This window comes from Myotis brandtii, unplaced genomic scaffold (genome assembly GCF_000412655.1).
Source record: "Myotis brandtii unplaced genomic scaffold, ASM41265v1 scaffold238, whole genome shotgun sequence".
NCBI classification, from domain to species: Eukaryota; Metazoa; Chordata; class Mammalia; order Chiroptera; family Vespertilionidae; genus Myotis; species Myotis brandtii.
The window spans coordinates 132,280-149,185 of NW_005358983.1; the positions used below are offsets into that span (position 1 = coordinate 132,280).

Below are 16,906 nucleotides of genomic sequence, written 5' to 3' on the forward strand. Positions count from 1 at the left end.
ACCCTGCCTTGAGTGTGACAGGGGGCGGTGCCCCAACCCCCCAATCAGCCCTGCTCTGAGCCCGACCAGGGGCTGCACCTAGGGATTGGGCCTGCCCTCTGCCACCCGGGAGCGGGCCTAAGCCAGCAGGTCGTTATCTCCCGAGGGGTCCCAGACTGTGAGAGGGCACAAGTGAGGCTGAGGGGACCCTCCCCCCCACACCAGTGCACAAATTTTTGTGCACCGGGCCTCTAGTCCTATATAATAAAAGGCTAATATGTAAATCGACTGAACAGCAGAACGACCAGTTGCTAAGATGCGCACTTTCCACTAGGTGGCAGACGCTCAATTCAGGAGCTGCCCCCTGGTGATCAGTGTACTCCCCTGCTCAGCCAGAAGCTGGGCTCAAGGCTGGAGAGCACAGTGGCGATGGCAGGAGCCTCTCCTGCCTCCACGGCAGCGCTAAGGTTGTCTGACTGATGGCTTAGGCCCACGGGGAGCAGGCCTAAGCCACCAGTCAGACATCCCTGAGGGCTCCAGACTGTGAGAGGGAGTAGGCCAGACTGAATTTTGTGCACCAGGCCTCTAGTTTTAAATAAGAGTAATTAACTCTTTAAAAAAATGTGCAGGATTTGGTAAACCTTGGTGAAAATATTGTGATGTCATTTCCATCCTCACCACATGATTTTTCCTCAAAGGGTTGTACTCCAAAATATATCCAATGTTTTCATAATGATCTCCCAGTCACTCAAATGCAGTTCCAGAAACTGAATGACATGATTTCCATAGTCATTAACTACATACTATAGGATCAACTCAACTTGAATTGTTCCTGTTAGAAAGTTTATATGAAAGTGGGAACCCTGGTATGCATTCTACACTCTAAAATTGTTGCTACCCACTTCTTCCTTATCAACTTTATTGTTACCTTTCCTTTTAACTTCAAGTATCCGTGTGCAGAAGTTTTGATTGTGCTAGAGCATTACAAATAATTAACAAAATATGGTAATTAGGGAAGTAAAAGAACTCACCTTTGGTAGTCTCAATGGTAATTTACACACTGGCAACTGATAATGGTTTTCATTAAGTATGAGAGATTGGTCCAAGTTGTGCATTGTCTTTTGTTTAGGTAGCTTGTAAACTACAACAGTGCCCTTATAATGAGAGCAGCTGTAGTTGCCAAATTCATCCACCTCTTTGATTTGGAGTTCCAGCCTGGGTTTTCTTTGTAAATGAAAAATAAGCTTGTAGTCTTTTCCATAATCCTTCCCATTGCCTACATAGAAGTAAAATGCACTTGTTATTAGTAAGATATACCAATTTGTCTTAAATTTTAAAAATCCAAATAGTCATATAATTCTTTAATGCACTTAAAGCGTTTTTGGTGTCATTACCTCTTGTCAAAATATATCCTGACAAAGCAGCAGCAATAGACCCTGAGACTGTGTAAATTACTCAAAAGATTTCTTATCTGTAATTAGACCAAGGAATCTCCACCTGCTTCTAGGTCTAATAATCTTCCATTTTCTATTCCATTTTGCTATACCAAGAAAAAATTAGAAATAGTCAGCTCACCCTGTGTTTAAAAAATTATTTTCACCTTTCAAGAATTGTTATTTTTTTTCCTTTCCCCTTTCTATATCATAGTGCACACTATCATGACCTCGTAGTGACACTCCAGATCCGGTGCCACTTAGCAACTTGTGGCTTTTTAAATTAAAGTTACAATTAATTAAAGTTAAAATGCAATTCCTTAGTCACTCTAACCACATTTCAAATGTTCACTAGCCAAAATTGTCCAGTAGCTACATTACTGGGCAGTGCAGAGGTAAAATATTCCACCATCGCAGAAATAGGCAGTGCTGTTTGAAAACTTCTACATGAAATGGTTATTAGAGTCACATTTGTGGAATTTCTATTAAAACCTGGTGAATTCCCCCAAACAATGATATGCCAAAGTCTTCACATTGCACACTGAAAATAATGAAGCTTTAGTAAACATAACCTTTCACCCATGGGGGTCTTACCATGACAATCAGGATTATTTTGCTTCATCACAGCAACCATAAACAGACACTACCACGTTCCCTAAGGCAATGTCTGCATTACCCTTAGCCAGGTATAATGCAGCAGTTATAATATGTTTTTGCCATAAAGATATAGACCCCAGTCCAGCCTCTACTACTTTCGTACGCTGTCATATTTATCCAGTTCTTTCATATCCCTGAGCTACTTCGAGCTTTACTTAACATTCTTATCTTTAAAAAGGGAGGAATAAAACTTACCTCCTAGGTTTGTTCTGGGAATAAAGCGAGATAATATGGATAAAAAATATTTGGCATAGGGCCTTGCCTATAATGTGCTCAATAAATGATAGCAAATGATAAGAAGCAGAATTTTTCATAGTTTTGGATTTGTATGACAAAAGTAGCCCACTTAAATTTGGTCTGCCCACTTCCCAGCACCTTCTGGATTTTGTAAGCACTGGGGGCTCCCATGTCATTCAGTAAAAAGCTTACGTGCTGAATTGACAGCTCTGACCGAGACAATGCACACTCTGGCTTGTGTGCGGAATGCCAAAGGTCAATATAAAGACTAAGGGGACTGCCTATCGATCTATTTTTCTCTTAGACGTTAAATAAAATCCATGTCCCATGGTCCTCACTCAAAGAAGTCATCTCTATTTTACATAATGAATATAGAGATTTTGACATTTCTCAGAGAGCAGTCATCTAAATGTACTAAAGTTTTAAACACTTAATTGCACAATGCTATTGTGTTAAGTACTTTCAAACGTTTTTGTCTTCATTCTTCCAACAAATACTCAATACACTCCTTCTAACTGTCAGGCACCGTCCTAGGTGCTGGGGATTGAATGGTGCTTGATAACAAGACGCACCCTCCCTTCGTGAGACTGAGTCAGAGAAACTGTCAATGACCAACAATTAAATGAATAAGTAGAAGATTGCATCTATGGCGAGGTCCACAAAAAAAAAAGAAGCACATAGACTCTGAAGAAGTAAAATAAGGACTGGAAAGAAGGCATCTCTGAACACGATCATCAAGGTGAGAGATGAAGATGCAGGCGGAGATAGTTGCAGGTAGGGGTGGGATGGGTGGGGAGGAGAACCCTAGGCAGACAGCCTCTGACTTCATGAGATTCACAGAAAGGACCCAGGCCCTGATGCCAGGATGAATAGCAATTCCTTACTCGTGGCTTCTCTTAAATAGAGAAAAAACAAAAAAAGCAGTGAGACTCCAGAACTGAACATGGGTTTCTAGAAAAGACAAAGCAGAACTGATTCTGGCATCCTGCCTGACTCATTTTCTTTGAGTGAAGATGAGCTCTTCTCTGTTCCTCATTCAGGGGGAATTGCACACACACTGGCTATCTTCAGGAACTCTTGTTTTAGCACATGCTCCCTGGCATTACAGGCAAAAGTACACGCAGTGCCACTGCCCATAAGAAGCACAGTAACTCACTCCTGTTTAGGGCAGTAGGTAAACACAGCTGCTGCCCCAAGTATTACAGGAAAATCATTTGCATCATTCATTTGGGTGGTCCACTTCCAGTTTTTGACTCTCTGTTCTTAGAGAGATTGTCCCACGGTGGACACCATGATTCCTGCTCCGGCTGCCAAGTAGGAAGAAGGGTTTCTTCCACCCTTCCTTCCTCCCCCTCTTCTCCTCCCTTTTCCCTTTTCTGACATCCTTGACACTCTCTAAGTCCTGGCAGCTGACTCAGATGGCTGAGACTCTGCATGTGAGAGTGGAAGAGATACTTCAAATTGGGACACTTTGGTTCTCACTTACATCAGAGACATCAGAAAAACAACAGCCTCGCCTTCAAGCTGCATCATTTTTGATGCAACAAAGAGCCCATGGGGCTTGCAGTAATTTCCAGAATCAGGGAGAAAAATAGGTAGCATTAAAAGTCAACAGAGAATATTACTCCAAGTCATGTCTATTACAAGACTGCTGGCCCAGAAACCTATCTCTGCATTCTCCCTCACACCGCATCTTTTTTTTTTAAATATTTTTTATTGAGTTCAGAGAGGCAGGGAGAGGGAGAGAGAGATAGAATCATCAATGATGAGAATAATTGATTAGCTGCCTCCTGCATGCCCCCTACTGGGGATTGAGCCCGCAACCCAGGCATGTGTCCTTGATTGGAATCGAACCTGGGACCATTCATCCCGCAGGCTGACACTCTATCCACTGAGCCAAACCAGCTAGAACTCACACCTCATTTTTATATGCATACCTGTTAGATTCTATTCCACCTCAAAGAAAGGAGTTAGAGAAGAGAAGGGGTTGAATTAATAAATAAATAAAAATTTCTGTGATGGCAGCTCCCCCCGAATCTTTTTCTCTTCTCTTACTCAGCTGTTTTCTCTCTGTTCTCCTTTTCCTTCCTTTTCTCATTCTCTTCATTTCCTTTTCTCTCTTCTTTCTCATTGATTCCCTCACTTCTCTCACCTCTCCTGCCCCCTCTCAGATTCACTCACCCTGTTTGTTTTTTCTCAGCATCATCACATTTATTGAAAGCCTTTGATGAACTAGGACACAGCATGAGCATATGAATGAAACATAAGTAAACAATTAAATAAGTAAAATATTTCCAACTTGTGGCAAGATTTATAGTGGAAACAAAAAGCACTAGATTAAAAAAAACAACAACACTAGATAAATATGAGGATCAGCAGGAAGCAGGGGTATGTCACCAGGTTAGAGGTTCCAGCCCACTTTTGTGCCATGAACCCTTTTGGACTTTGGTGAAACCTGTTGATTCCTTCTCAGAGCAGTCTTTTAAATATGTAAAATAAAATAAGTGGAATTATAAATAAGACAGTTGTACTGGAATATAGTTCTATCCACATATCTCTTAGGAGTCTGTTGACCCCAGGTTAGATTGTAAGACAACAAGATTTGGGTATTATTTTAAGTAGAATAGGAGGTAATCATAAGGTTTTAATCAGGAGAGTAATAAAGTATTATTTATAAGAGGTCACTGTAGTCACAATATGGAAATGGATTTCCTGTTAGTTGTATTTTTGAAGTGGTTGTTTGCGGCAGCAGTCTGCGGTGTTTACCTATGCCGCCATCTTGGTCTCCCCAATCATAAGGTTTTAATCAGGAGAGTAATAAAGTATTATTTATAAGAGGTCACTGTAGTCACAATATGGAAATGGATTTCCTGTGACTAATAGTGGAGAAAGAGGAGTATTTTGGAGGCAACTGCTTTGGTGTAGGAAAGAGATGACCCTAGCATGGACTCAGAGAGTAATCATAGAGAAGACGATTTCTAAGAGTATCACTTAGAGTCTGCCCATAAAGGAAAATGCCTCCCCTAAAAAGCAAAGGAAGAGACTTGAAAGAAAGAAGTAAGTGAGTTTCTTTCTCCCTGCTCTTCAGAAGCCCCTCAGTCCTCAGAAGTTTTCCTAGGAATACAAGTTGAGCAGACTCCTTCCGAAGTTTGTGGCTGATAGCCTGTAGAATATGCAAAAAGATGTCTTTATACTTACTTGAAGCAAATATGTTTCCAGTAAACCTTAAAAGAAGTTGTTCTCCTTCTTTCACCTGGAAATGGCGAGATGGCTCTGGAGGACCACTGCAGGCTTCCAAGCGCAAGTTCCTAAGCTCCTGGTTTAGATCTTTAGAAGGCACCACTGAGATAACCACTCGGTGTGGACTGTCTTTCTGGTGACACAGTACAATGCAGGCACTGGTGCTGAGCATGGCTTCCTCTAAAGATTTCACAAAAGAAACCAAATGGCTATTGTCCACAATGGAGGACAGGTGGACCACAATAAACCTGCATGGGAGAGAAGAGGCATGACCGAAGGGAAACATACAGTCTCAAAAATATGACTGATGACTAAAAACACCCACGAAAGGAGCCATTATCATCTAAATTTCCTTTAAAATCAAGCATTCTTTAAAAAAATTTTTTTTAAATATACCTTTATTGATTTCAGAGAGGAAGGGAGAGGGAGAGATAGGGACATGAATGATAAGAGAGAATCATTGATGCCCTAACCGGTTTGGCTAAGCGGATAGAGTGTCAGCCTGCAGACTCAAGGGTCCCAGGTTTGATTCAGGTCAAGGGCATGTACCTTGGTTGTGGGCACATCCCCAGTAGGGGGCGTGCAAGAGGCAATTGATCGATGTTTCTCTCTCATAGATGTTTCTAACTCTCTATCCCTCTCCCCTCCTCTCTGTAAAAAATAAATAATATATATATTTTTTTTTAAAAAAGAGAGAATCATTGATCAGCTGCCTCCTGCACGCCCCCACTGGGGATAGAGCCTGCAACCCAGGCATGTGCCCTTGACCAGAATCAAACCTGGGACCCTTCAGTCCGTGGTTCTATCCACTGAGCCAAACCGGCTAGGGCAAAATCAAGCATTCTGATGACCAACTGGTTAGATTCATGAATGACTTTAATGAAACTCTGGGCAGTCAGGAAACCAGCTCAAATCAAACCAAATTCTAAAACAGATGTTCTTAAACAAAGAAATTTTGTAGTCTCAGCCCAGCTCTAAATATGGCAGCATATTTTAAATTATATTTTAATTAGCATTACTAATAAGTAATACTTATTACTAATAAGTATTTCAAAATATAGAAGAGAATGATAATCAAAATAATCTATTTACTAGCAATAAGATTCAGAATAACTAGGGGTTGAAATATTCCTCTCTGTCAGGTGTTGTAAGGATTATTATGATGGTTTGAATTATTATGAGTTGAATTGTGTCCCCTCTACCCAAATCCATATGTTGAAATCCTAAAACCCAGTACCTCAGAATGTGACCTTATTTGGAGATAGGGTCTACAGAGGTGAAGTTAATGTGAGGTCATTAAGATGGGCCCCAATCTGATATGACTGATGCCATAAAAAGAGGAATTGGGGGCACAAAGATATGCATACAGAATCAATGCCTGGTGGACATAACAACAGCAATCTACAAGCCAAAGAGAAAGCCTTGGAACAGGTCCTTCTTTCACAGTCCTCAAAAGGAATGCACCTTGCTAACAACACCTTGACTTTGGACTTCTAGCGTCCAGAACTAAGGCGATAAAATTCTGTTGTTTAAGTTTCCCAGTTTTTTGCTACTTTATTCTGGGAGCCTAGCAAATTAATACAGACCCCACCCCTTGGTTGGATCATCCATCATCCAGCCCTTCTCCAGGAAACTGCCCGGTAGGAACCTTCAATCCAAAGCATCCCCACGCCCAGAGACAAGGACTGACTGACACAGGGGTGGAAAGCCAGGCACCTTGGTAGTCACACTGCAAAGCCTCGTTGTTTCTTTTATTTCCTTTCAGGATTCACCTGAGGGCCCTTTTTCAATAAATCATTTGCATTTACATCTTAGACTCGAACCTGACCCAAGACAATTGTAGACACAAGCTGTTCCATTATGAAGTAAAGTCTATCTTTGGACATATGATTGCCCTCTCTTTATGAATGTCTACTTCTCATCAACCTTCAAGTGGTCTAAAGCTCTTCTCATAATGAGCTGTCTAGAAAGCATGGAAATGAGAAAGCAAAATGAGGACACTGAAATAACAAATTCAGTTTATAAATACATAGTTATGAGATGAGCATACTATGAACAGTTAATTACTATCGTCATGGAATTTCAGAAATGAAGGTGCTATTTTAAAACTATTTTGGAGTTAGAAGCAACCTGTAAAAATAAATCTAAGTTATGAGTGGTTTCCAAAAGCAGTTATTAAACTATCATAAATGAAATTACAGATAGCATATTCATGTCAGCTCTGGTTTGCATTTTAAGCACACCCTAAGGGACTATTCATACTCCTATCTGAAGAATAAAAATGTAATCCTATGATCCCATTTCCGTAAAACCAATAATAAATCATTGGGATAGAACATCATCAGCTTTTTATTGTTTACTATTGTATTACCTCTCTAAGTGTTCACACAATTCAAATGATATCAAGCCACTCTGCATGGTTCTCACCGCAACACCATCAAGCCCAAACCAGCCACTGTCTCGGCTTCTGAATCCCAGTAATTTCAAAGATTCACAGGCATTGTTCCCGGGTTTTCTTATAGAAGCACTTTTTGTCCTATTTAATGATAGCAGAAGAGAAATTGGTAAAATCTATATAGCACAAATCGTAGTTAGTGCATTTATGTTTTTCATTAAGTGAATAATTTAATAACAATTCATTAAGTATATACCATGTGCCACTAATTATGCTGTGCACCAGGAATATAAAGATAAGAAACATATCACCCTTGCTCTACCGAACCTCATAGTATTATAATATTATTCCATTACAGAACAAAGTAATCCGTGTGGAAATTAAGGTAATCAGTGCACGGTGGTTTAGCAGCAGAAGGAAGGTACTCAGGGAAGCCCGCAAAGTGAAAATACTGATATTCCTAATATTCCACATGAGTTTTGGAGATTGAGAAGCATTTTACTACTGGCAAAAGAGTTAAGAGTACAGCCCCCAAAACATTAATAAACTCTCTGATGTAAACTCGGATGCTTTAGGATAGTTGAGTAGTAGTATAGCATGAAAGGTAAGACCACAGACTCTGAACAAGACTGCCTACTTTCAGTAACTGCATGACCATTGGCGAGTTTTTTTTTTTAAATCTCTCTGTATCTCAGTTTTCTTATCTCTAATATGAGACCAATCATAGTATCTGCATTATAGGATTCAATAAGTTAATATTTAAAGCACTTATAATTGCAGTAACCATAAGTGGTATTAATATTTGCATTCTAATTCCTACAGTAGTCATAGCCAATTAGCTTTCTATACAATTCTTCTTGCTTAACTGACCCCACCCAAAAGCCCTGAAAGAAGCAGTGACATGTACCATGTGACACTTTCCCCCCAAACAGAACTGATTTGACTAACAGAAGACCAGTTTCCAACACCCAGTGAATTTGATTCTTTTTCTTTGGAATTTGACTAAAAGGTCTAGAGATTGTAACTTGTCATTGTCCTTTGATTGTCATGCTCTGGGCTATGAAAGTGAACGAGCAGAGAGATCATTATGAAAGAAAATGGAAGGGCAGATGCTAAGGAAGAAGAAGAGAAAAATGAAAATGAAAAAAGTCAGCATAGTCCTAGAGATGGAGAAAACAGAGATTACCTATGGTAGCCTTACAGTAGATTCCTTTTTTTTTTTTTAATTCACTTAAATGGATATCTGTTCTTCACAACCAAAGGAAGAAAACCCTTGATACTGAACATCTTGCAGGAAAAATAAAACCCCCAATCTAATGATGCTGCAACTACAACGAAAAGAACCATTCTAGCTAGGTACTAAAAAATGAAAACCCAAGTGTGACTCACACATCTTTATTTTTTAATAGAATTAGTTATGGGTTTAAAACTACCTTAGCGTCACAGGTTGCGCTGTTTATGACCTATAAATTAGCAACTGAACTAGATTTAAAATGTCTACTGTGAAAACTTTAGACTGTGTTGATCCTTCAGGGGTCAACCAGATTAGAATTAGGAGGATGGGGAGAAAATGACATTTAGTTTTTGGCTTTTGGTTTATAACTCTTCATGTTAATAATTTACTAGCATAGGAAAATACACTCATACTGAATCCAAAACTTTGGTCATTTACTAGAAACTGACTTAATTAAATGTGATATTGGGTTTTTTGTTTTGTTTTGTTTTGTTTTCTGATGGCAACTATCACTTTTTTCTACCAATAGGCTATATTTTTTTGTGAAGACATATAGGGTCTCAATTGTAGTGGGGCTGACTATGCTCCCAGGTCTAGGTGGGTATATAACTTGAGCCAAATAGTGCATTAGGCATTTATTAATGCTGTTTGGCAAAAAAAATAAAGTTTCCCATTCTGAGTACATGGTAAGGGTTGTACTTCCTTGTCCCCAGTGGTTGAGCGGGGCTTGTGACTATTCTGTCTGGTTAATGAATAGTGAATAAAGGAAGTATATGTCACTGTGAGGTGAGGCATATGGTTGCTAATGTGGGTCCAGCCAAACTCTTTCTTCTGCCACCATGACAGCAGCAGACAGTGGTTGCCCTTCAGGGTGAGTCCGGGGGTGAGGATGACTAAGAAGCACCCTGCCTCTGATGGCCACAGAGCCTGTGAGAGACATAAGGACTGTTGTTACAGCTATTGGGTTATTAGGTTTTTGCTTATCATGCCATAACCTAGGCTAACCTGCCCTGTATATTAGATCTTCCTATGGGCCCAGTGGTCTGTTCAGTGATGGGTTTGTGACAGATTTATATTTAGAATAACACTCTGGATCTTTATATTTAATGCGGGGGAGAAGAACTTCCTCTTTTCCACTGATCTTGGGATTATGAAGATGTAGCCACATTGCAGTATAAAGGTTGAGCATGACAGAGAATGGAATTGGCACAGGGAAGACAGAGAAGTGAGACATTGAGCTCATTCTGGTTCAAGAAATACATAAAGATAAATATAATCCCAGATTTTTAATTATATGCATCAAAGAATTCTATTTTAAAAAATCTTTATTTTTTTCTATCACTTAAAATCAAGAGTCCTTAATGATATAAAAATCAAATTTAGACTTCAACTTTCCAGCTTTCTTGCGATATAATTGACATATAACATTGTGTAAGTTACAGGTGTACAATGTGATGATTTGATGCATGCATTTATTGTGAAATGACTACCACAATAAAGTTAGTTAACACATCCATCACCCCAAATTTAGACTTAACTACTATAGATAGAATTCATATTGAAATTAAATGATTTGGTGGCATTCTTACTTATCCCAGCTGTTCTTAACTCTACAAATAAATGCTTCCATTTATATATGGGTGTGGCAAATGCAGGTTTACAGTTGTGAGTATACAAAACATAGATTCTTCTATTATTATTTACTAGTAGCATGGTACACGAAATTCATGCAACTGTAAACCTACTTTTGCTCTACCCTGTATGCTATTAGCAAACTTTGACAACTAGTATAGCAGAGCAGTGATAGCACTTGCCCCTACTCAGAGATAACATTCTGATGTACTAAGAATTCTATGAAACATATTCAACCTCTATTAATTGAATTTGTTTATTTAAAAATAACTGACCTTGCTACTTCTTGAGTTCAAGACTCTTCCTATGTCCTAGATTCAAGCATTTAGGGAATTATAATCAGCCCATTTGGGGTCAAGTGCTCAATTATAATGAACAGGGTCATTGAAAAATATGAAAGATCCCATTAAATCCATATAGATACAAAGGACAGTTTCTAGAATTTGTGATGTAATTCCTCCAAAATAAAGTGGCAGGGTAGACAAAGCAACAGGTGTCAGCTCCAGGCTGCCTTTCTGACCTGGATAAATGCCTAATGCCTCACAATTAAAGGACACTCAAAAAAGATCCGCTCCAAAACACCTCATTCTTTTGTTTCCACAAGTAGAACTTTTCCAGGACAATTTCTTTTACATTACTGAGAACTTTTCCAGGACAATTTCTTTTACATTTTTTACATTTTATTTTTTTTAAACAGTTATAGGTTCATAGAAAAATTGAGAGGAAGATATAGAGATTTCCTATATATTTCGGGCCCACACATGCATAGCCTTCTCCATTATCAACATCCCCCACCAGAGTGGTGTGTTTGTATCAACTGGTCGACCTACATTGACATATCATAATCATCCAAAGTGCATAGTGTTGTGATTTGGAAAAATGTATAATGACATGTATCCATCATCATACAGAGTATTTTCACCACCCTAGAAATCCTCCATGCTTTGCCTATTCATCCCTCCCCAACCCCAGCCTCTGGCAGCTACTGATCTTTTTACTGCCTCCATAGTTTTGCCTTTTCCAAAATATCATATAGTATGTGCCATATAGTATGAAGCATTTTCAGTTTGGGTTCTTTCACTTAGCAATATGCGTGTAAGATTTCTCCCTGTCTTTCTGTGGCTTGATAGTTCATTAGTTTAAGGCACTGGATAATATTTTGTTGTACAGTTATTATTTATCCATTCACCTACTGAATGACACCTTAGTTGCTTCCAAGTTTGGGCAATTATGAATAAAGCTGCTCTAATATCTTTGTGCAGGTTTTTGTGTGAACATAGTATTCTACTCCCTTGGGTAAATACCAAGGAGTGCTATTGCTGAATGTTGTGGAAAGCATATGTTTAGTTTTGTAAGAAACCAACAAACTGTCTTCCAAAGTAGCTGTACCATTTTGCATTCATACAAGCAACAAGTGAGAATTTTGCTGCTCTACATCCTCACCAGCATTTCAGGTTGTCAGTGTTCTGGATTTTGGCCATTCTAATAAAAATGTCATGGTACCTCATTGTTGTTTTAATTTGCTTCTCACTGGTGACATATGATGTAGAGTCTTTCCATATCCTTATTTGCCAACTGTTAACTTCTTTGATGATGTGTCCATTAAGGTCTTTGGCCCATTTTAAAAATCAGGTTCTTTGTTTTCTTACTGATGAGTTTTAAGAGTTCTTTATCAGATGTGTCTTTTGCAAAAAAATTTCTCCCAATCTGTGACTCATCTTCTCATTCTGTTTACATTGTCTTTCCTAGAGCATAAGTTTTTAATTTAATGAAGTCCAGCATATCAATTATTTTTTATGGATTGTACTTTTGGTGTTATATCTAAAAAGTCATCACCATATCAAGGATCATCTGGATTTTTACCTATGTTATTATAGTCTAGGAATTTTATAGTTTTGCATTTTACATTTATCTTTATAATCAATTTTGAGTTATTTTATGAAAGATAAGGTCTGTGTCTAGATGTCCACTTGTTCCAGCACCATTTGTTGAAAAGCCACCTTTACAAAAGATCAATTGATTATATTTATGTGGATCTATTGCTAGATTCTCTATTCTGTTTCATTGATCTATTTGCCTATTTTTTTTAGCAATACCACTCTGTCTTCATTGGTATAGCTTTATACCAATCTTATACCAGTCTTATAGTCAGGAAGTGTCAGTCCTCCAGCTTTGTTCTTCTTTAATATTGTGTTGGTTATTTTGAGTGATAGTTTATTTTTTTTTTGAAAACTAAAATTAAATTTGTTTTCATATGGTTTTTTTTAAACTACAGGTAATATTATATGCTTGTAATTACAATGGCATATAATAAATTCAAAATATTTCTAGTATACTACCTCCAAGTTGAATAAATGTGAAAAGTCATATTTGCTCAGTAAGCATTCATTTGCTTCAGAATTTTGCTGAAATCATTTCACTTTATTAAATGTCAACCTGCGTTGATAATATAGTACTGGCTGTTGAGTACAAAGGAAGATACAGCATGTGTGATGTTACTATTTATAAAATTACCATTTCTTAATGTAAAACATGGTGACTGCAGTTGATAACACTGTATTATATAATTGAAATTTGCTAAGAAGGTACAATTTAAATGTTCTCACCAACATAAATAAATAAATAAATAAGAGATAAATATGTGAGGTGATGTATGTGTTAACTAACTAGATGGGAGGAATCCTTTCACAATGTATACACATTTAAAATCACCATGATGTATGTTTTAAATATCTTACCATTTTATTTGTCAATAAATATAATAAATAAAAAATAATTCTGTTTAGTTTGAATCTCTAATACATTATAAATTTAACATACAAAACCCAGGATTATAAATAGTAAATTGAGAGTAAGTAATCTGTGACCTCTCCCCTCCCCCCAAATTCTAAAGAAACTAGGTCCTGATAAACAAGCTTTACAATATATTTTCGGGCTTGCATAAGCAGAAGGAATTATAAAGGAATGTCCAAAACTCCCTTCCAAAAAATGTATGAAGCTAGGGTTGAAGATGAGGGGCAATTGGACAGGGATGATGGGATTACTAGGAGGACCGATTTCTTTCCAATAATGTAGTTATGGGAGAAGAAAAGCGCAAGTGATAATCAAGTGAGCAGAGCAAGAACTGTGATTCTTGGGATTCTACCCATATAAGGCCAACTTGAGACCTTAGCCAAGATTCTCAAGGAGGCTAATGCAGTCTCAAGGATGCAGCACCTGGTTCTCAGCAGAGACAGGAACAAATATCATCTGGAGAAAAACAGCTCCATTCATGCAGAATTCTCATCCATGCATGCTCAGAAACAAAGTCCCAAACACGAGGTAAATACCATGAGTGACAGCAGAAGCAACTGGCAACGTCCTCAAAGACGACCAATATCAGAATTCGTAGATACAGAATGAAAACAACTATATATGAAAACCTTAATATGATAAAGGACAGTATCATAAAAACAAGCAGGCAGCAAGAGGCTGTCAAGAATGACTGAGGAGATTTGGATAAAAGCTAAATAGAATCTTAATACATAACATGTATAATTGCTGAAAATAATAACTCAATAATAGATTAAAATTCTATTTTAAAAGTATACACTGTTTGTGGCATTTGAACTGGATTGTGAAGAAATTACTTTGGCTATAACACACAGAGAAAGGAAAATGGAAGAGAAGAAAGGAAATGTGGAATTTAGAAAGAGATGGCTTAATATACATCTAATTGGAAACCCAGAAGTACCGAATAAATAAATGGATTAGAGGCAATATTTGATTAGAAAACATATAAGGATTTTTCAGAAAAGACAGAAATTCATTCTTCAAGAAACACGGATGTATTGCATTCAGAAAAGGCTTTTAAAATTCATATCTAGATACAAATAGAAAAATGCAGAACATCAAATACCAAGAAAAGATCTGAAAAGCAGCCAGCAAGATAAAGCAGATCACCCATAAAGTCATGAAAATTAAATTCACTGCAGTCTTAAAAACATTGATTTTTTTAAAATCCATAAACAGTGGCGACAATATCCCCCAAAGAAATGAGAAAAAAATCAATCTAAATCTTATGCCTTAGCTGGTCTCCAAAGAGCAAAACATCCCTCTCAGTTTTCATGCCCTTGTGTAGCACTCTCCCACAATGAAGCAGAGTTCCCTCTGTGACTCACTTGAACCAGTAGAAAGTTACAGAACTGATGATATGATAATTCCAGACTCCAGAATTAAGAAAGACTAGTAGCCCCAGCTTTTGTGCTTTTTGAAGCCCTGATACTCCATGTAAGTAGTCCAGCTATCCTTCTGGAAAGACCCGATGGCAGAAAGAGGCCATATGGATAAGTCAGATGGAAGAAAAAGGCCTTGGAATTACATGGAGAGAGAAAGAAGCACAACCATTTCTGCATATCAGCTGGTCCCAGGCTTCCCGCTATCACTATAAGGCTCCGGACATGTGAATAAAGCCATCTTGGATTCCCCACCCTCAGACACTAAAATATCTGGAATGCTTAACAAACCCCAAGCAAGATCAACATGAGAACCACTCCGTTGAGACCCCAAACAACCCACAGAATCGTGAGAAATAATAAAATAGTTGTTGTTTAGAGTAGTTGGTTATGCAGAAATAGATAACTGAAGCACCCAGCAAAATTCTATTTTAAGAAAATGTATACACAGACAAATGGAAAGACATCCCATGCTCATGGATTAGAAGAATTAATAATATTAAAATGTCCATACTGCCCAAAGTGGTCTATAGCTTCAATACAAACTATAAAATTCCCAAAGGCATTCTTTACTGAAATAGAAAAAACAATCCTAAAATGCATATAGATATAGAACCAAAAGAGAACCTGAATAGCCAAAGTAATCATAAGCAAAAAAAATTATAAATAAATAAAGCTGTAAGCATCACACTTCCTGATTTCAAAATATATTGCAAAGCTACAGTAATAATAACACTAAGATACTGACATAAAAACAGACATATAGACCAATTGGAACAGGATCGAGAGCCTAGAAACAAGTCCACACTTCTATCATTGACTGATCTTTGACAAGGATGCCACAAACACAATAGAAAAAGGAGACTCTTTACTAAATGGCTTTGGGAAAACTGGGCATACACATGCAGAAGAATGAAATTGGACTCCTTTTTGAAACCATATACAAAAATTAACTAAACACAGATTAAAGACTTAAATGTGATGACTGAAAGGGAAAAAAAAAACTGTCATTGCCTGAGGATGATGTAAGAGTTTACATACAAAACTTGAAGGAATTCTCAAAAAAAAAAAATTAGAAATAATGAGAGGGTTTAGAAAGATGCTGGCTTCAATACCATTGCAGAAAATCCACTATATTCATTTATAAATGTATCTCCAACAAATAAAAAGCAAAAAAAAAATTAAATGCTATTTTTAATAGCAGCCTAAACTATCAAGTATCTAGGAATATCTAGCAAAGCCTGTGTAGTACCTATATGGCAACTTTTCTAACACTTCATTGGGAAACAGATAACTACACAAATAGAAGCATATACTAGTATTATTGTAATAGATAGAAACTCTCAATATGGTAAATATTTTATTTTACCCAAAAATTGGCCTATAGGTCAGAGGCAATTACAATAAAAATCCCAACATTTGTTCTGTGGACCTTGACAAACGGATTCTATTTTATATAAATGGTAACATTACCAAAAAAAAAGTTCTCCTAAAGAAGAACATGATATGATTTAACTACCAGATAGCAACTTATAAAGCTGTAATTATTAAAACAGTATTAGATTTGCTCAAAACTATATTTAAAAACTGGTCAGTGGAATAGTTCAGAATAAGGAAATTTGTTATATGACAGAGGAAGCATTGCAGATTGTTGGTGAAAGGAAGAACCATTCAATAGCAATGCTGGGAGAATATGTTAGCCACACGGAAAATTAAATTCCTACATCACACTGCATGCAAAAATCATCAATTTCAGATGAATTGCAGCCATATAAAATTCAAACCTTTAAAATTATGTGGTAACAAAGATGAACATTTTTGTAATTTCAGGAAATGGAAGATTTTAGCATCAGGACAAAAAGCACTAATCATTAAAGAAAATGTA

General features: G+C 37.4%; 1 protein-coding gene across 1 annotated transcript in view; it reads right to left on the minus strand.

Annotated features, from left to right (window-relative positions):
- Positions 1 to 16,906, minus strand: part of DTHD1 (death domain containing 1) — a 68,098-nt gene that overhangs the window by 27,695 nt on the left and 23,497 nt on the right. Inside the window, exons 5-7 of the mRNA XM_005866850.2 lie at positions 7,918 to 8,082; positions 5,505 to 5,794; positions 1,011 to 1,255 (exon numbers count right to left, since the gene is read on the minus strand). Coding sequence (XP_005866912.1) covers positions 1,011 to 1,255; positions 5,505 to 5,794; positions 7,918 to 8,082 — 700 coding nt within the window. The remainder of the gene's footprint in view (positions 1 to 1,010; positions 1,256 to 5,504; positions 5,795 to 7,917; positions 8,083 to 16,906) is intronic.